Here is a 20,138-nt window from a genome sequence, read left to right as displayed (position 1 = left end):
GTATAATGCTCATGTTTAATATCTTTGTATTGCACTGTCAAAATTTGAAAATCAATAAAGAATTAAAAAGAAAAAAAAAAAATATCTCCTGGATTTTCAATACCTGTCTTCACTTTTTTTTTTTTTTTTTGCTGTAAAAGCCGCCACCTATTAAAGCCAGTTTGGATCAAATCCAAACCACCTACAATAAAATGAAATACCTCCAGCATAATTCTGAAAATCCTGGGGGAGTCTGGAGCAAGAAACTTGCCTTTTCAAATGGCTTTTCAGCACCAGAAAACCCATGTTTTCTCATCTTTCTGCTTTCCTGTGCTGCCCTCAAGTGGGCAAGTGTTTTATGTGCTTCACACGTATGACTAGAAGTGATGTGATGGTAAGTTTAAAAGATAAGAAATGTTTGAAAATTAAACTTTGTAAAATGGAGTATACGCCATATATCTATTAAATTATAATAATTTTAAAAAATTTGGGGGCCATTGATAACATATTGTAATGATTAGACACCTTTTTATACTAAAAGTATAATTATAATAATGGGAAAAGGGGGATATATTGCTATATTATTGGTTTAATCAATATTTTGAATATATTACATGTATGAAATGTTTGATTTACAATATTTGTGGAAAGGGAGGGTGGGGGTGGCTTAATATATGTATTGAAAATAATAATAGGAAACAATTTCAAGTGATGTAATATTGTACACTTGATGTAAGATGAAAAAATGAATAAAGAAATGGAAAAAAAAAAGAAAATTAGACTTTGTTTTAATATACAGGATTTTAGAAAAAATGAAATATTGCATTTCCCAACTCAAAGTGGAGTCGACTGAAGAGTTCTCCAAAGTCACAAAATTCTGGGAAGTTTTTGGCCTTACTGACTGAAATTCCAAGCCCAGATTTTTGCCACTGCCTACATAGAGATCATTTAAAATCAGAAACTACGGGGCAAACCTGAGACTGGACTGGGGGTAACTGGGAGCAGCTGGCAGCCCTGTAGTCACATGCACATTTGTCATGGCCCTTGGTCCAAAAAGGCAGGGTTTCAAGTGTGACCCTGGCAACAAGAAAAGCACATCGGTAGCTTGGAGCAGGTCTTTGGCTGGTCTTTATCAGGCTTCAGCCTGCATCCTTCTGTGTGGATGCCCGCTTCAAGAAATGAATCACCAGCATTTGAGGAAGAAGGACTGGCACAGTTTAAGTGGGTGGAGTTGCAGAGTAGAATCCCCACCAGTTCACAGGATATGCATGAATGAATGTACAGTATAATCGGTCAGACTCCCTCCTGGGGTCAAGGAGCATAGAAGGGGCGAATGGTCTATGTCTCTGTGCCAGGCCAGACATAAGCAGAGAGAGAGAGAAACAGTCAGCGAAGGTCTTCTCTCGGATTCAGTTTGCATTAAATAAATGGGCAGCCACAGCCTGGGTCCAGCCTTCATGCCCGCAGTCAGAGATCCAGCTTATGGTCCCAGCAGCTGTGCACGGGGGCCCAAACCCTAGGCCCCTCACTGTTACAGAATTAGATGTTATCGCTGTACAAACGATACTTCTCAACTCAGGCAATGCTTCGAAGACTGGCTTCCGGAGCTCCTAGACCATTCCTGGAGACCTGCTCCAGGGTCAGAGCATCTTCTTGGCTTGTTTCCCATTACTGTCTGCGTGGTGAATGGATCCGTTCTGCTGCAGCTCTGCATTCAGTAGCGTGCCCGTGGTCTCTCTCGAAGGCGCTTGCCTTTTCTTCGGCAACAGCAAGATCAGGAGAAGGGCCAGCAGGTGCAAACAGAACCAGCAGGACCTAGAGGGGGCGAGAGGGAAAATTTTAAGAACAGGCAATTCTAGGGTATGGCACTTTCAGCTTTGCCAGAGACTTCCTGCCAAAGCCTGAGTCTAATCATACCTGTTGTCTTATGCCACTCTGCTCACAGGTGGATTCCAATAGATCACACTTTTTTTTAGTATTTATATTTCTTTATTAGTTTTAGAATTTTGACAATCAAAATCAAAAGACAAGAAAAAATATCATGAAATTAGAAATTATAATTAAATCCACATAATTCAAGGAAAATTTTGAATACACAATATAGTTAGTCCACAATCAAATGGAGACGGTGCTGAAATTTAATAAACAAAATATATAACCAGGAAAACCAAAAGGAGGCTCGACTGCCATAGAACATCTCCTTATCCAAACAGATTAGAGAATCAGAATTAACTATTACTTACTATCCTGAGAAGCAATAAATTTAGATAGCTGCTGCGGTTCATAAAAAAACATATCTGTTCTCTTTCTATATCATTACACATTTACAGGGGTACCTCAGAACAAAGATCGCCCCCAACTGAACCACCCTTGGTCTCAGTATAAGAAACTGTTTCCTTCTCCTCTGTGTCGGACGTGAAACATCTGGGTACATTCTTATAGTTAGTATTAGACAAAAAGGGAACATCTTTATATTTGAAGAACATTTTTAACATCCATTCCCTATCTGAATCAATAGTGAACTGTACTAATAGTGTAGCTGGTACCTGAGTCTCAGTTTCTGACCTCTCTAGGAAATTAATTAAATCCAAACTATATGCTGATTGGGATTTTGAGACCTAGGTCTCACCGGTAAATAATATATTTTAGAGAGAGATGGATATGAGGAGTCAGGCACTTTCAAAACTTCACTTATATATATATAGGATATAGGGAGGGGGGTATTTTTATTATTACATATATTATATAATAATGGAAGATATGGATGGGAGGGATGGGAAAGGGGAAGGGATAAAAATTTATATAATGTACCAATGATTGTTTATAAGTGATATATTTATTGTTACTGTGAATGAATATATTTTACACTTAATGTAATTTTGAAAATGAATAAAGAATATAAAAAAACCCCAAAAAAAACCTTCACTTACTTAACGCTTAAACATATCTGTTGCCGATATGGAAAATAATTTTGGAAAGTTAATAATCCACAAATTGCTTCTCCTACACTTAAATGCCTTTCGTCGACGACTGAAAACTACTTGAGGTGAGCTCTACTTGGGAGGGCAGCCATCTCTTTTGGACAATATGCTACATTACATTAATCATTTCTACCCCGCACTTGCCCTGAAGAGTTCTGTGCAATTTACGGTCAAGAAGCTAGGCATTCCCAGGAGAAACCCATAAACATATCTATATCAAATGAGATCTTTATTATTAAACAGGTGGAGGGCCATGTTTGAAAAAGGACGTCTACATCTGACTTGGACGTTTCCCACAAGACGTCCAAAGTTGGAAGAACAGAAACGTCCGTTTTTGAAAGCTGAACCGCTAGACATCCAAGTTTTGTTTTTTTTTAAATCGCCTAGTTGGACGACTTAGCCAACAGGATGTTTAACCCTTAGGACGCCAAACTTTATATCCCATTTTTGATCACAGAAATGTCCAAGTTGAAAACATCCAAATCCAGACCATTTGGTCATGGGAGAGGCCGTCATTGTGATGGACTGGCCATACAGACATGCCAACAGAGCAGTGGGACATCTTAGAGGGTACTGCTGTGAACTTAACATTAAGGAACCCATCCAAAACTCCCCCAAAACTTACTATACCCACATGTCTACCATCCCAATAGCCCTTATGACTGTAGGTGGCACCTATACGGCAGTACAGTAGTGTTTTGGTGGCCTCACATTTTCCACCAGAAATGTAGTGGTTAGAGTGGCTTATGGGCCTGAGTTCTCCTCTCTATGGCTCACTAGCCCATCCAACAGGCTACTTAAGACACCTGTGTGATGTTCTACTAGGATTTCCCGTACCAGGTGCTGCTATTCTAGAGACAGGTATGTCAGTGACCAGTTGGGTGGGGATCATACCTTCACATATCCAGTGGTCATCTGGTTATTTTGGGTACCTTTGTGGCTTCTAAAACAGGTCTAGCTTGGAACATCTAAGTTCTGTTCAGGACATCTTGGTAAAAGTTCAATTATCGCCGCAAGATGTACAAGACAAGCGGCGTTCAATTTTGCATTAGAAATTGGTTATCGAACAGAAAACAGAGGGTAGGATTAAATGGCCATTTTTCTCAATGGAGGAGAGTAAACAGTGGAGTGCCACAGGGGTCTGTACTGGGACTGGTGCTATTTCATTTATTTATACATGATCTGAAAATTGGAACGAAGAGTGAGGTGAGTAAATTTGCAGATGACACTAAACTGTCCAAAGTTGTCAAAACGCATGCGGACTGAGAAAAATTGCAGGCGGATCTTAGGAAACTGGAAGACTGAACGTCCAAATGGCAGATGAAATTTGATGTGGACAAATGCAAAAGTGATGCACATTGGGAAGAATAACCCGAATCACAGTTACCGGATGCTAGGGTCCACCTTGGGGGTTAGCGCCCAAGAAAAGGATCTGGGTGTCATCATAGACAATACGATGAAACCATCCGCCCAATGTGTGGCGGTGGGCAAAAAAGCAAACAGGATGCTGGGAATTATTTAAAAAGGGATGGTTAACAAGACTAAGAATGTCATAATGCCACTGTATCGCTCCATGGTACGACCTCATCTGGAGTAGAGTCGGTGCAACGGATGGCCACCAGGATGGTCTCGGGGCTCAAGGATCTATCGTACGAGGAAAGGCTGAAAAACTTGCTGCTGTACTCACTCGAGGAACATAGAGAGAGAGGAGACATGATCGAGACGTTTAAGTATATTACCGGCCGTATCGAGATGGAAGAAGAGATTCTCTTTCTCAAAGGACCCTCAGCCACAAGAGGGCATCCGCTCAAACTCAGGGGCGGGAAATTTCATGGTGACACCAGGAAATATTTCTTCACCGAGAGAGTGGTTGATCCTTGGAACGAGCTCCCGGTGCAGGTGATCGAGGCAAACAGAGTGCAAGAATTTAAGAGCAAATGGGATGCCCATGTGGGATCCCTTAGAGGGTTAAGCCAAGGGAACATGTCACCAGGAGTGGGATCCCTAGGATAGTAGACTTGGGGGTGGGTCAGTAGAGTGGGCAGACCTGATGGGCTATATGGCCCTTATCTGCCATCATCTTCTATGTTTCTATGTCTCCTTATCTCAAGAAAGATTTAGCATCACTAGGAAATGTTCAAAGAAGAGAGACCAAGATGATAAAAGGGGATGGAATCAGTGGCATAGTAAGGGGACAGAACACCCTAGGTACCATCTTTGTGGGTGCACTGGTACCTCTCCTCCTCTCTGCCTCCCTGTTCCTTCCCCTCCCCTCTCCTGCCACATGTACCTTCACTTCCTCCTCGTACCTCTGGATCTTCTCCAGTGTGAGCAGCAGCAACAACTTGCTGCTCATGTCGGCCTCAGCTCTCCCTCTGATGTCACTTCCTCGTCCTGCAACCAGGAAGTGACTTCAGAGGGAGAGCCCAGACCGGTGCAAGCAGCAAGTTGGAGATGCTGCTTGCGGCAGGGAAGTTAAAGAGGCAGGGGGGAAGGGAAGAGGCGTGCGGCGGGGGCACCACCACTCTGAGTGCCTCCCACCCTTGCTACGCCACGGGATGGAACTCCTCTCATATGAGGAAAGACTAAGGAAGTTAGGGCTCTTCGACTAGGAAAAGAGACGGCTGAGGGGAGATATGATTGAAGTCTACAAAATCCTGAGTGGAGTAGAACGGGTACAAGTGGATCAATTTTTCATTCCATCAAAAGACTAGGAGACACTTGACGTTACAGCGAAAAACTTTTAAAACCAATAGAAGGAAATATTTTTTCACTCAGAGAATAATTAAACTCTGGAATGCGTTGCCAGAGGATATGGTAAGAGTGGTTAACGTAGCTAGTTTTAAGAAATGTTTGGACAAGTTCCTGGAGGAAAAGTCCATAGTCTGCTATTGAGACAGACATGGAGGAAGCCACTGCTTTCCCTGGATCGGTAGCATGAAATGTTGCTACTATTTGGGTTTTTGCCAGGTACTTGTGACCTAGGTTGGCCACCATGAAGACTGGATATTGGGCTGGATGGACCATTGTTCTGACCCAGTAAGCCTATTCTTATAAAGCACAAATTTAGTTTTTTCTCTTATGTTTCGATTCAAAAACATTTGCCCCTTTTTCAAGGAGATCTAAACCATAAGTAATGTCTGGTTGCTATCCTGCTGGTTCAGCAGATTTTTGGCTCTTTAGTTCGGTTAATTGCCAGATCCAGCAGTCTGTCCTCAGCTCACCTGTAAAACTTGAAGGAAGGTCCCAGATAGAGAAGGATGAAAGGGGCCACGGTATAGCTGACGGTGATCTGTGTGGCAGCCCACGTGACCATGTCATAGAAGATCCTCCGCGATGGCGAGATGAGAAAATGATGGCGGAAGTTTCTACGGACCTGAGAGAAAGAAGAGTTGATGATATTTGTGTACAGAAATGCAACAGGAGCCTAATATCACCAGTTCTGGGTCAGGGACTTCTATGACTTGCTCTCGGTAGGGACATTGCTAGAGCTGCTGACCTCATGGCTTCTAACTCAAACTTTCTGCAACCCTCCCCCCCAAAAAAAACCAAAACAAAAAATAACCCCTTACCCAGGGATCTCAAAGTCCCTCCTTGAGGGCCACAATCCAGTCGGGTTTTCAGGATTTCCCCAATGAATATGCATTGAAAGCAGTGCATGCACATAGATCTCATGCATATTCATTGGGGAAATCCTGAAAACCCGACTGGATTGCGGCCCTCAAGGAGGGACTTTGAGACCCCTGCCCTTACCTGAATGCAGTAATCAGTGAGCATGCAAATACTGTTGCATTAAAAATGACAGAAAAAAAAAATCATGGCACCCCTCCCAACAAACTTCTTGGTGTCTAGAAGCACTATCCCCCCCATCAGATGCAAATTTCCATCTAGTGGCACCCCACCAACCCAATCTAAAAATCTCTAGTATGTAGCAGCAACCTCTCCCAACCCGACCTCCCCTTCCTTTAGCGAAAAAATTCCTGATGTCTAGTATATTCCTACCTCCCTCTCTCCTGACCAAACCTCCTTCCCCCAACTTAAAAAACCCCAATTTCCTGGTGTCTAGTGCCCACCCTGACCCCTTCCCTAGGTCCTCTATATCTTATGAAGCAAGAGCAATACCCACTTGCGCCTGCCTCTGTGCCACCATCTTTGAAAATGGCAGTGCCTGATCCTGCCTGGTGCACTCTGGGATGCACTGGGTATGGTTGGTCTACTATACAAGGGATTTTCCTCCTTATTTGGTAGTCTTTGCTCATACTACCTAATAAAAGAAAGGTTTTTGCATCTACTGGCCATTAATGAACATGTAAATTACTTATTGACGGCATGCAGTGGCCCACGGTGGTTTTCTGCACTTACCCCTTCTGTGTCACATCTCCTCAGCACACCACCCCCGCGGGCTGGTCTTTAATGCCATATTGTTTCTGCCCCATGCCAGCTTGCATTATGCCCCAGTTTCAGATCCAATACCTTCTCCAGGTGACTACCTGATTCCTTGAGAGTTAGACACAGGACAGACTTACTGCTCGGGCTGCCAGGGTCATCAGCATGCCCGTCAGGAACGTGAGGTAGTAGCCAGGGTGAACTCCATGCCAGACAGCAGACAGCACGAACGTGGCTAAGGTGGGGCTGACATTACAGCGGTCATAGCAGATCCTGCAAACCATTGAAAAGGCTCTGTTAAACAGATTCAGATCTCCGCCAGAATAAGCCCAGCGTTTATGTTTACTCAGGTACTTAACAAAAAAATGGAAAACTGCAGAGATGATGTACGTGATTCAGGAACTTTATTGAAGACACAAAACTATTGTTTTCCCACAATGTGGTTCTCAGTGTTAGAAACCAGGACCCGACACAGTCCATGTTTTGGAACCATATGTCTCTGTCTGCAGTGGGGGGTAAGACCTGGACTGGTTCTACTTCTTTCCAAGGATCTGCATGAGAAAGGAAACCTACAGAGACAGGGCGATGAGAAAGTTCCACGTGAACAGATAGAGGGTGTCAGATCTGTTTTTGGCCCCCCCACCCATACTTTTTTTTTTTTTTTTGCATCTGCATGGGAACGAACACTTCCATAACTATTTTATAAGGCGCGCTTAACATAAGGTACTCATTTGCATGCCAAGTTCATAAAACAGCTGCATTCGCATGCAAGATGAGCAGGGTAAGTTGACAACTACCTGCGTATGGTCTAGACCAGGGCTGCCCAAGTCCGGTCCTCGAGATCTACTGGCAGGCCAGGTTTTCAGGATATCCACAATGAATATGCATGAGAGAGATTTGTATACCAAGAAGGCAGTGCAGGCAAATCTCTCTCATGCATATGCATTGTGGATATCCTGAAAACCTGGCCTGCCAGTAGATCTCGAGGACCGGGCTTGGCCAGCACTGGTCTAGACGCTGTTCTTTATACTTGGCGCATACATCGTTTGCTCCTGGATTCCATATATGGGCACCCAAAATTGGGCGCTGATGAGTGCTGATCCAAAATGGCCGCCCAACTAAATAGGCTAATAAATGGATGCAATTCTATAACCACATGCGCCCATATCTCATAGGAATCAACAAGTTTATTCATTCAAAGTCAATTAAAAACTGAACAGCTCTTCAGCCGCTCGAGTACAGCCTTACTTATCAGAGCTTTTCCATGTGCGCATAAAGATGCAAGTTTAACGCTTGGAATTTTAATTGCCGAGGCGCCATCTAGTGGACTGACTCCATCACCCCTGAGGCAGGCCTCCAACTGGAGGCTGAAACACGGACCGTATCGGGACACTAAAGACAAAGGCCATTATATTTATATATCTATGCATGTAGATATGTGCTCAGTTTTTAATTGAGTTGACATGAATAAACTTGTTGAGTCCAAGGTTGATGTGCACAGTCCCCACTCCCCACTGGATTTTCTTTCCCTGTTCTGTTCTACGTGGGGTTGGTTTACCTAGTTTTTGTAGTTTGTACTGGTTTTCACCCAAATCTCATAGCACATAACCCATAAGGGGGCTTGGGCCTAGGGTCAGGGCATTCCTAAAAATTGCGTGCTGCGCTATAGAATGCCAAGGATGTACGCTGACATTGGGCGCTGGGAATTACACCTACTTTCAGGCGGTATAAATACTGTTTCACCCACACCAAAATCAGCACTCTATTCATTCTATAATGGGTGCTCATCTTTGAGTGACCATTATAGAATAACGTTGGGTGCTGATTTTTGAGCCTCGTTTCCTGAATCTACCCCTTAGCATATACTCGCAAGTAGGTGGCGCCCATAGGTATAGGATAACTATCTCATGGGCATTGTGCCTAGCAATGCGCACAAATTGTAGAATACTATACATTGCACATCATATAAGAGAATGACGTGGGAACAAATTTTCACCATCCCTGCGGGATCTCTCTATCCCCATCCCATCCCCACGATCCTAAGTATTCGAGGCTCGTGTGGCTAAGGCAGAGCTTGCAGGAATGAGACAGGGAAAGGAACTCGCAGGGGCAGGACAGGGATATTGAGATCCAGCAGGGACAGGGATAGACGTGTCCCCGTGTCATTCTCTAGCACCGCACACTGACCTGGTGTAAGGAAGTATGAATTTTGGCTCATCCAATCAGATTAGTGCCAGTGTTCTATAGCAGGTCAGATGCGCCCTATCATCATTATAGAATTACCCCGTATTGTTTTTTGGGTTTTTGTAGAGTGAAGCAAGGATTTATTTTTACTTTGTTTAATGCCTTTGAGATACTACTAATCAGGATTGGGTTAGTCTGTCCTCCGTGACGCAGAGCTGTATCTGGCGCCTTACCTCGGGGGAAGCAGTAAAATACTCTTTAGAAATATGATACATTACTCTTTAAGCCACAGAGCCGTCTGGATATTCCAGTTGTCAAGGAACATCTTCATGCTTGTAGCCAGCTGTGAAGAGAGAGGGGTAAATGATTGAGACATTTAAATACATCACAGGACGTGTCGAGGTAGAAGATGATATTTTCTTTCTCAAAGGACCCTCGGCCACAAGAGGACATCCGCTCAAACTCAAGGGCGGGAAATTTCATGGCAACTCCGGGAAGTATTTTATCATGGAGAGAGCAGTGGATCATTGGAACAAACTTCCAGTACAGGTGATCAAGGCAAGCAGCGTACCAGACTTTAAGAACAAATGGGATGCCTATGTCGGATCCCTACGAAGGCCGAGTTAAGGAATTGGGTTATTAGGGCAGACTGAAGGGGTGGGTCAGTAGGGTGGGCAGACTTGATGGGCTATAGCCCTTTTCTGCCGTCATCTTCTATGTTTTATGTTTCTGATTTTCAGAGGCCTAATTTACCTTTTTCAACAGTGAAAAAGATAAGAAGGTGGGAGTCGCTGGTTTCAGCCAGTGATAGGCAGCCCGAGTCAGCTCTGGGTTTAAACTCCTAGAAACCTTCCATTCCACTCCCTTTTAGAACTGGTAGGCCTGGTTTTCCTGCAGGTCTAGAGTTTATTGCGCGAGATGCCCTGAAACCATCTACTGGTCAGAGCAGAATTGTGTGATTCCTTGAGCCCTGGGTTCCAATCCCATCTATGCTTCATAAATGTACACAGCTGAGAGGAATCATCAAATTTATCTGTCCCCCCCCCCCCTGCTTAGACTTTAGGTAGGTTTGTAGCCAGAAGGTTACCTCATAGGACTTCCTGCGTAGGGTTTCCAGATGTCTGGATTTATCCAGACATGTCCTCTTTTTAGAGGATGTTCCGGGTATCCGGATAGTTTCCTGGAGTGGAGGGAGTTTGTCCGGGTTTTGAACTCACTCTCTCCAGTCCAGCCCCCATCCCAGAGTCGGGTATGGCTTTTGTGAGCCTCTCTTGTCCCCAGTACCTTCTCTGGTGCTGCAATTTAAAAACTTCAGGTAGCCGGCAGAGTTAGCGACATGATCCTTCTGCCGTCGGCCTGTCCCAGAAGCCTTCACTCTGCAGCATCCCGCCTATGCAGCAACAGGAAGTGTTGTAGAGTGAAGGCTTCAGGGGCAGGCCAACGGCAGAAGGGACCCCATCACTAATGCTGTCGGATGCATGACATTTTCAAATTGCAGCGCCAGAGGAGATACTGGGACAGGGGATACTTACAAAAACCATACCCGACTCCAGGGTGGCTGGGTGGTGGGCTGGAGAGAGAGAAGCTGTGCTGGGGGAGGGGGGGGAAGGGACAATTTAGGGGTGAGACTAGAGGGAGGCAGGGGTAGAGCAGGGCACTGTGGGTGATGTGGGGCATAGACGGGGCTGGGGGCAGGTAACCCTATTCCTACTGCTTTAACCAGAGCTGAAGTACCAAAGGGCTTCACAGGCATTATCACTCCCTGTTACCTGATGATACGAGTCACTTTGCCCCTTACCTCGATCTTCAGGATGGAAAGATTCTGTATAAGGTCCCAACGTGGCTTCCCGTCCTTTCTGTACCCGTTGAATCCAAAACCGGCTGCATTGTTGATTGTGTCTGCTGCTCATTTCGACCATGAAAAGAAATGTTCAGGTGCTTATTTGGGACAGCTGTAGCCCATTTAACATCAGTTAATATGCTTGAGTATTTTGGCAGAAATAATCATGCAGTGCTGAAGGTGAATTCATCTTTACTGGTTGCCGTTAATGCCTCTGTGCCATGCCTTACAGCACCTCCTGGTGAGAGAGGCCGGGATTGCAAGAATTGTGACTTCCACACAATCCGGCTCTCCTGCACCTTTTGTGACATCGCCTCCTGCTGGGAGACGCTGGTAGTGCAGATGCTGTGAGCTCCCCCACAGTCAGCAGACCTGCACCAATCCCTACAGCACCTTCAGCTGGGAGAGGCTGGGACTGCAGGACCTGTAAACTATTACCCAAAGTGCTACTAGGCATACAAAATGCTGCGCACATACACAAATGAGACAGCACATCTCCAACAGAGCTGCTTCACAGGTTGTGCTCTTGCTCCATGTCCTACAGCGCCTCCTGCTTGCGAGGGCTGGGATTTCAGGAGCTGTTGAGTTTATTTCCTATGCAGAGCACTTCCTGCATTTAAAGGCACGTACCCAGTGTCCAGGCAACGTAATACTTTGGCCTACAGGCAGCCAAGGATACGTAGAGATAGAAAAGCCGATGAAGGAGCGGAGTGGTCTTGACATAAGATTCCTCTGTGTTATAGGCAACTGGAAAGGCTTTGGATACTGCCACGTGAATGCCAAGGAGCAGGAAACAGGTGCCAAGTTTCTCCAGCACTGCATTCTGCAAAGACACCAGACCCCCAAGTGTGACACAGAATCTTTGCAAGGAAAATAAATGGGATGACATTCATCTTGCCTTCCGTACACCCCCTGCAGGTGGCAGAAAGGAGACTCGGGGTTTGCGCTTTCAGCGTGGTCTGGTGAAGGGGTACCAGGCACCTTAGGCAAATGTTTGGCCTTGTGTACCTCCCAGTTACCTCTCAGGTCTTCAGCCTCTCCTTATGATTTTGATAGTCATGCTCAGTAAACAGATGACCCCAATCCCACCCTTCCCAAAATGATACTTTAAAAGCCCTAATTGGATATCATAGTTTTAAATTAAGGAGCGTTTGTTTTTTTAAAGCGCTGCCTGCCACAGGCTAAATCGATCCCCTTCATTCATTGCAACACCTAAGCGCTCTTATGTACCAGTAAACGTTAAATCCTTAGGCACACTGCCATTTAGGCCAGGGGTTCCTTGGCCTAAATGAGTACGTCTAAGTCAGCCCATGCCCAAAGTCTGCCCTGAATCCGTCCCTAACCGTACCTACTTGCCTGTACTTGGCAGTAGTTGCCTCAGTGTAGACTAGGGTTACCATATTTTGAGCGGTAAAACCCTGGGCCCGTGGCCCTGCCTTGTTCCGCCTCCAGTCTCCGCCCCCACAAAGCCATCTCTCGTCTTCCCCGATGAGCTCTGGCTGCGCCTGGGGGGGGGACCTGGCGCATGCGCGGGTGACGTCATCCGCGAGTGTGTGACGGTCATCTGCACATGCTCAGAGGCCCTCCAGAGGCAGCCGGAGCTCTTCGGGGCTTTCCAAAACCCGGACACACTGCCGGGTTTTGGAAAGTCCATCTGGGAACCCGGACAGTTCCCTAAAAAGAGGACATGTCCGGATTTTTCCGGACGTCTGGTAACAGTAATGTAGATGCCCACCTCAAAGTAGTAGGCACCTAACGAGTTAAGCGCCTACAGGCAAATTAATTTGTTAATCCTTTAATTGGTTTTTAATGGCGCTTTAATTGGTTAATTGGTTTTTAATTTCATTTTCAATTAGCAGTGCTGATTAAGCCAATTAAAAAAATTAAGTTAGGCACCTAGATTGGCAAAACGCACTGATCTGAGCGTCTTTTATAGAACCAGAGCCTAAATGCTGGAACTAACTTTGAACGTCATTTATAGAATTTGGCCCATAACGAATGTTAGCGAAATAAATAAATGACCATAAGTAATATTTGTTCCTTCTGAAAGGTGGTTGCATATATAATTCTGTAAAGCACTCTGGGATCTCTTTTAGTGGAAAGGTGCCTAGATATAAATCAGAGTTCTCTTTATGTTCCCCTAAGCCAGGGTTGTCCAACCTGCGGCCCAAGGGCCGCATGCGGCCCCGTGAAGTATTTTGTGCGGCCCCCGGTCAAGGGCAATGCAGTGTTTTCCTCTGCTGCCCCTGGGTGTTTACCGTCTTGCCGGCTCCCTCCTCTGTCTTGCTGCAGCCCCAGAAAAATTTTTTGGCCAACGCGGCCCAAGGAAGCCAAAAGGTTGGACACCCCTGCTCTATGCTGAGTGGATGTCTTCCAACTCTATAGCTACCAGTAGAGGGCAGTGCTTCAATACTGTGTTTTCGGTTTCTAGGGACAGGCAGGTTCCCCCGAGTCCTGCAGAGCTTGCCTGTCCCTTGCTCCTGAAAAATGTTGATAGTGAAACAGCACCACCTGCTGGCAGGACTGTAGATGGAGGACTCTTAGAGTAGTGGTCTCAAACTCCAACCCTTTGCAGGGCCACATTTTGGATTTGTCAGTACTTGGAGGGCCTCAGAAAAAAATAGTTAATGTCTTATTAAAGAAATGACAATTTTGCATGAGGTAAAAAACTCTTTATAGTTTATAAATCTTTTTTTTTGGCTAAGTCTTAATAATAATATTGTCATTTATAGCTAAAGAGACAGATGATCAAAAGCTGTTTTATTTTACTTCTGTGATGATGAAAAACATATCGACGGCCTCAAAATAGTACCTGGCGGGCCGCGAGTTTGAGACCACTGGCTTACAGGGAATATGAACAGCAGAACACACAGAACTGTGCCGAGGACTCACTGTGGGGGAAGGCTCTGGTCGTTTCTGGACACCATTCTCCTTCACTTGCTCTGAGTCTCCACTCCGCTGATAGTGTCTTCCCTCAATGAATGCCACATAATCATTATATGAACACACAGGACCAGCAAGAATACCCATGAAGTTAAAGTTGTAACTCAGGTATTCCAGCAGACTTGGAAGCTTTCTGTGTCAAGAGAGAAGGGGAGAAAGGGAAAGATCTCAGTTAATCTCTCAGAAGCAACCAAGCACCCTCCCCCAACACTGCATAGCAAACATCCTATTCCCAGTCAGTGGTGACGCCTGGAGACATTGGCTGGGTTCCTTCCAGAAGGAGCCGTAGTTGATGACTCTGCCTGAAGATTGATAGTGTCACAGTTGGGCTGAGTTGAGGGGACAGAAATTAGAGAATGACACGTGACAAAATTAATCGCCGTCCCCATCCCTGCGGAACCATGGGAAACCATCCCGTGTCATTCTTTAGTGTCTATCCCGACTGAAGATGCATGGGAGAAATCTAGAGAATGACACAGGGACTAAATTTGTCCCTGTCCCCACGGATAACCGTGGGAAACCATCCCGTGTCATTCTTTAGTGTCTATCTCAATCTCAGTCCTTCTACACCAGCGTTCTTCAATGCAAGGCTTGAGGGTCAGTGGCTGGGCCCATTTGTTCTCTGATTCTTATGTGAGCCAAGTATAGGATAATGAACCCATTGTGACATCATTGATGAGGTTGGCTCTTATTGGTAGAATGAAGCGTTATGACATTACAGTATGGGCTCTAGATACCAGAGACTGTCATTCTTTAGTGTCTATCTCAACCTTACTCCTACACCAGCGTTCTTCAATGCAAGGCTTGAGGGTCAGTGGCTGGGCCCATTTGTACTCTGATTCTTATATGAGCCAAGTATAGGATAATGAACCCATTGTGACATCACTGATGAGGTTGGCTCTTATTGGTAGAATGAAGCGTTATGACATTACAGTATCGGCTCTGGATACCAGAGACTGTCATTCTTTAGTGTCTATCTCAACCTTACTCCTTCTACACCAGCATTCTTCAATGCAAGGCTTGAGGGTCAGTGGCTGGGCCCCTTCATACTCTGATTTTTCCCTCTCTCCTTAAAAAATGACTTGGAGATGGTTTCCCACAGTTATCCGCAGGGACGGGAACGGTGTTGAATTTCGTCACTGTGTCATTCTCTAATAGAAATATGTGTGTGCGCATAGGGGGAGGGCTGGGGAAGTGGGTTATAAAATAGAGGATAAATCCCTGAGTTGCTGTGAATGAAGCCATGTAGTCTAATGCAGCGGTTCTCAAACAGGTTTTCAAGGCACACCTATCCAATTGGGTTTTCAGGATATCCATATTAGTGTGCCTGGGACAGATTTGCATACCAAGGAAGCAAGGTATGCAAATCCATCTCATGTATATTCATTACGGGTATCCTGAAAGCCAGACCGGATGGGTGTATCTTGAGGACTGGGATGAGAAGCCCTGGTCTAATGGAACCCTTTTTTGGTGTCATTTATTTGATACAAAATACTGCTGCAAAATTACCGTATTTTCACCCATATACCGCGCACCCGTGTAAAACGTGCACACGGTATAGCGCGCAGGGAACACAAATTTATGTAAAAAAATTTTAATATAGCACGCACACAGCCTGGGGTCCTCGCAGAATCACAGCTAGTGTCACCGAAGTCCGGTGACACTCATAAACATGCCCACTTCCGGACTTCAATGTCATTAGGCCAAGGGTAGGCAATTCTGGTCCTCGAGAACCAGAGCCAGGTCAGGTTTTCAGGATATCCACAATAAATATGCATGAGATAGATTTGCATCTCAAGGAGGCAGTGCATGCAAATCCATCTCATACATATTCATGGGGGAGATCCTGAAAACCTGACCTGGCTCCAGCTCTCGAGGACCGGAATGGCCCACCCCTGCACTAGGTGATGGTAGGCGCCATGGACTTAAGCGCCGGTCCCAGAGGTCGCCAAGTGTCACATAATGTTTTGTTTTGATGAGGTTTTTAATGGTGCAACCAATTATCACACCACTTAGAGCCAATTAAAACACTTCAGTTAGTTGGCGGCTTTCAAGAATCCAGCCCTTAGTGAGATCTGGTTTCAAACTTACATTGTAAATCAAAGTGTTATTTGTAGACCCCGATTCTACCTCTTGAAATCAGATCTGACAATCCCGCACTGGACGAGGATAGGATTGTCAGAAATTCAGAAGTGGCTTAAAATTCTTCCCCCTAGAACTGAGTAACTTGGCCACTTTGAGGAAATCTGGTAGCCCCTTCTACCTGCCCACAGGTCCTGCCCACTGTGCCATTGAAGATACATAGAAACATAGAAATAGACGGCAGATAAGGGCCACGGCCCATCTAGTCTGCCCACCCTAATGTCCCTCCCCTACCTTTGCCCTGTGAATAGATCCCATGTGCCGATCCCATTTGGCCTTAAAATCAGGCACGCTGCTGGCCTCAATCACCTGTAGTGGAAGACTATTCCAGCGATCAACCACTCTTTCAGTGAAAAAGAATTTCCTGGTGTCATCTCGTAGTTTCCCGCCCCGGATTTTCCACGGATAGGTCAGAAACCGTCCTCAGCTGTTCCCTGATCCATCCAGATGTTAAGAAAATAAGAATAGCCTTACTGGGTCAGCCAATGGTCCATCAAGCCCAGTAGCCCATTCTCATGGTGGCCAATCCAGGTCAAAACCCAAAGAGTAGCAACATTCCGTGCTACCGATCCAGGGCAAGCTGAGGCTTCCCCCATGTCTTATTAACAGACTTTGGACTTTTCCTCCAGGAATTTGTCCAAACCTTTCTTACCTGAGGGCTCGACTAGTCTGGGATGGACTGAGAGATTCAGGCTTCCTGGCAGTTCCTGGAAAAGAAGCATTTTGTGGGGTGAACCTTCTTGCTTTAAATGCTGAAAATAATAGTTCCCCCTTTTTTTTTCTTAAGACTTTTCCCTCCTTGGCAAGCAGAACACAGTCCCATTATTTTCTGTATCTTAGAAAATGTCCCTTTTGACACAGTCTTAATTCCTAAGGAAGTATCGTGGTTAATGTTTGTGAAAACGCCTCCTCCCCAGTCTCACACACAATTCTCTTTCATTTTTGTAAGTTTTCCTATACTGCCCTTTCTTTGCTGACTTCCTGGGGACCCCACCCAGAAGAAAAGATGCTTGCTTATCGTTTCTAGAGTAATGCAGGAATGATATACAGTGGTACCTCGGTTTACGAGTGCACCGGTTTGCGAGTGTTTTGCAAGACGAGCAAAACATTCACAAAATTGGCGCCTCGGAAACCGAGCGCGCTTCGATTTACGAGCGCCCCCACTGTGAACCGGCACCCCCCCCCGCCGCCATCGGGCCCCCCCACTGCCATCGGGCAACCCCCCCCCGCCGCGACCTGAGGTCCCCCCAACCCTCTTCTTACTTTTCTGTAGCCTCCGCAGCGGCACCGGCACCAGCATGTCCTGTGCGTGGTGCCGGTGCCTGAAGATCTGCTTCCTGTGCAAGGCCTGAGAGTTCACGTTGAACGTGAACTCTCACGTCGAACGTGAACTCTCAAGGCCCAGCACAGGAAGCAGATCTTCAGGCACCGGCACCACGCACAGGACATGCTGGTGCTGGTGCCGCTGCGGAGGCTACAGCAAAGTAAGAAGAGGGTTCGGATGGGTTGAGGGGACCTCAAGTCGTGGCGGGGGGTGCCAGATCGCGGGGGGGGGGGGGAGGAGAGCAGCGCTGCTGGCCTCGGGGGGGGGAAGGTGGGGGGTGGAAACATATCAAAGCAAGTTTCCCTTACTTCCTATGGGGAAACTTGCTTTGATAAACGAGCATTTTGAATTACGAGCATGCTCCTGGAACGGACTATGCTCGTAATCCAAGGTACCACTGTATACTGTTCTGGCACAGTATTTTTTTTTATAAGAAGGAATGTCAAGTATATTAGAACTGAAAAAAGATCAGAACCTGCTTTCCGTTTCCTCTATTAAATAATTTTTCTATACCAGGAAAACCAACTTTTTCTGTAGTCGCTCCTACTTTATGGAATGCATTGCCATCTCAAATCCGCCACGAGAAATCAATTGATAAATTTAAGATCGAATTAAAAACATTCTTATTTCAAGACGCGTTTTCTTGCTCTTGAATAGAATCTATTCTTAAACACTCCAACCGCTTTCATGAAGCGATCCCATTCCTAATGTTTCATCCTTCCCCTTTTTTTTTTTTTTTTTAAATTAACTTCTAACAATGTAACTTTTCCCTTCCCCGCTTTTTCCTTACCATCACTATCTAGTTTGTCCAGTTAAAGTCTGAATGTTCACAACTCCACGCTAAATATCTTTTTTTATTAGTATTAATTTTATCCTATCTTAATTTGTAAACCGGCTAGATACTTGTTGATGGTCGGTATATTAAAATTTAATAAAACTTGAAACTATTAGAACTGAAAAAAGAGAAGACCTAGGAATAAGACCAAAAGCGGAAGAGCAATGAGGCTGGTCATGCAGCTTGAAGTGCGGTAAGAGCATGTGGGGGCCTCACCAGGACCTGCCTGGAGTTGATGGCCTTCTTAATCAACCCTCTTCTCCAGCCTTCCCTCCAGTCTCTCTCCTGCCCCTTCCCTGCCTTCCCCACTCCAGCCCACTGCAAAGTGTTGTCTCTCTTGCGTTACCATCATGCAGCTCGAAGGCCACTTTGGTGATTTTCTGTGTAAGAATCATCATAGGTCTGCAAAGAGAGAAAGACCATTCTTAAGAAAAGCAAGTCCATATGTTGAAAATATGTTCCTCAAACTAACTATATATCTGAACACTTGAGAGTTAGGGGACAGGGGGGAGGGACAGCAAATGTGACATCCACTACACAAGCAGCCGTCCCCTTATTCTATGGCAGGTCACCTAAAGCTAAGTGTCATTACGTGGTAATCAATAATTTACATGCACAATTACCATAGAATATAAATGCTTGTCCAACATTTACATGCAGGCCAGCTCAGGAGATTATGGCACGCCAGGCCATGCCTTGCCCCAGTCCACGCCCTGCCCCCGTGGCAAAGTAAGGGTGGGTAGACCGCTCCAGGTGCTGTCTTGCTAGGGGCGCCAGAACCTCTCCATCCCCCCCCCCTTGTACCTGTTTGACTAGGGCTACCAGATTTTCCAAACAGAAAATCCAGATCAAGGAAAAGCTTTGTTGTTTCCCTGCAATTGCATCACTTTCTTTTCCAGAGATAAATTAAAAAAAAAAAAGATTTGACATCGATAGGGGAACATTTGTTAAGAAAGAACTGAATATTTCATGGGGAGTCCTCATTTTTTTCACATGACCGTAGGTGCCCTGCAGTGTGCAGTCAAACGCATGTGCAAATTCTAACGAGTGCCAATTAACATGTTTATCATCATTAGCTAAGAGTTGATCAATGTATTTGCACGCACATCACTGAAGTGGGCACAGATTTGAGTTGCCCTATATAGAATCTTGGGGATGGTGGGTTGATTGATGTGTGATGAATGATTGTGGAACTGACCGCCACACAACAAGCATTGGATTTAGGATTATGGTACTTTTAGGCTTTGTAATTTTACGAGGCTTTGCATTTCTATTATTATGTTTGATCTCTTGTAATGTATGTGATTTTGCTTATCATGTATTTCATTGTGACCCGCCTTGGGAAAGGCAGGGTATAAATACATAAATACAAATGGTAGCCTAGGCAGAAGACCTCTTAGAAATTATAGAGTAGTTTGGAGGGGGGGGGAGGAGAAGGAGGAGTTACCAATTTTTAGGTGCCTTCAGAAATTAACAGGCTAGAAACAGGCCTATTCTCCCTTTGCCTATATCCAGTCTTGCACC

General features: G+C 45.3%; 1 protein-coding gene across 2 annotated transcripts in view; it reads right to left on the bottom strand.

Moving 5' to 3' along the window:
- Positions 1-284: 284 nt before the first annotated feature.
- The window catches only part of LOC117364569 (membrane-bound O-acyltransferase domain-containing protein 2-like), a 43,280-nt gene continuing 23,426 nt past the window's right edge, over positions 285-20,138 (bottom strand). For both annotated transcript variants that reach the window (XM_033953893.1, XM_033953892.1), the window contains 9 exons: positions 18,961-19,016; positions 17,108-17,162; positions 14,263-14,446; positions 12,001-12,193; positions 11,329-11,432; positions 9,809-9,873; positions 7,487-7,619; positions 6,185-6,336; positions 285-1,794 (listed from right to left, as the gene is read on the bottom strand). In XM_033953893.1, the coding sequence (XP_033809784.1) occupies positions 1,620-1,794; positions 6,185-6,336; positions 7,487-7,619; positions 9,809-9,873; positions 11,329-11,432; positions 12,001-12,193; positions 14,263-14,446; positions 17,108-17,162; positions 18,961-19,016 (1,117 nt within the window). In that variant the 3' untranslated portion in view covers positions 285-1,619. The remainder of the gene's footprint in view (positions 1,795-6,184; positions 6,337-7,486; positions 7,620-9,808; positions 9,874-11,328; positions 11,433-12,000; positions 12,194-14,262; positions 14,447-17,107; positions 17,163-18,960; positions 19,017-20,138) is intronic.

Source organism: Geotrypetes seraphini, chromosome 8, assembly GCF_902459505.1.
Source record: "Geotrypetes seraphini chromosome 8, aGeoSer1.1, whole genome shotgun sequence".
Lineage (NCBI taxonomy): Eukaryota > Metazoa > Chordata > Amphibia > Gymnophiona > Dermophiidae > Geotrypetes > Geotrypetes seraphini.
Note: the sequence above shows the minus strand (reverse complement) of the source record. Positions and strands in the feature narration are given on the sequence as shown.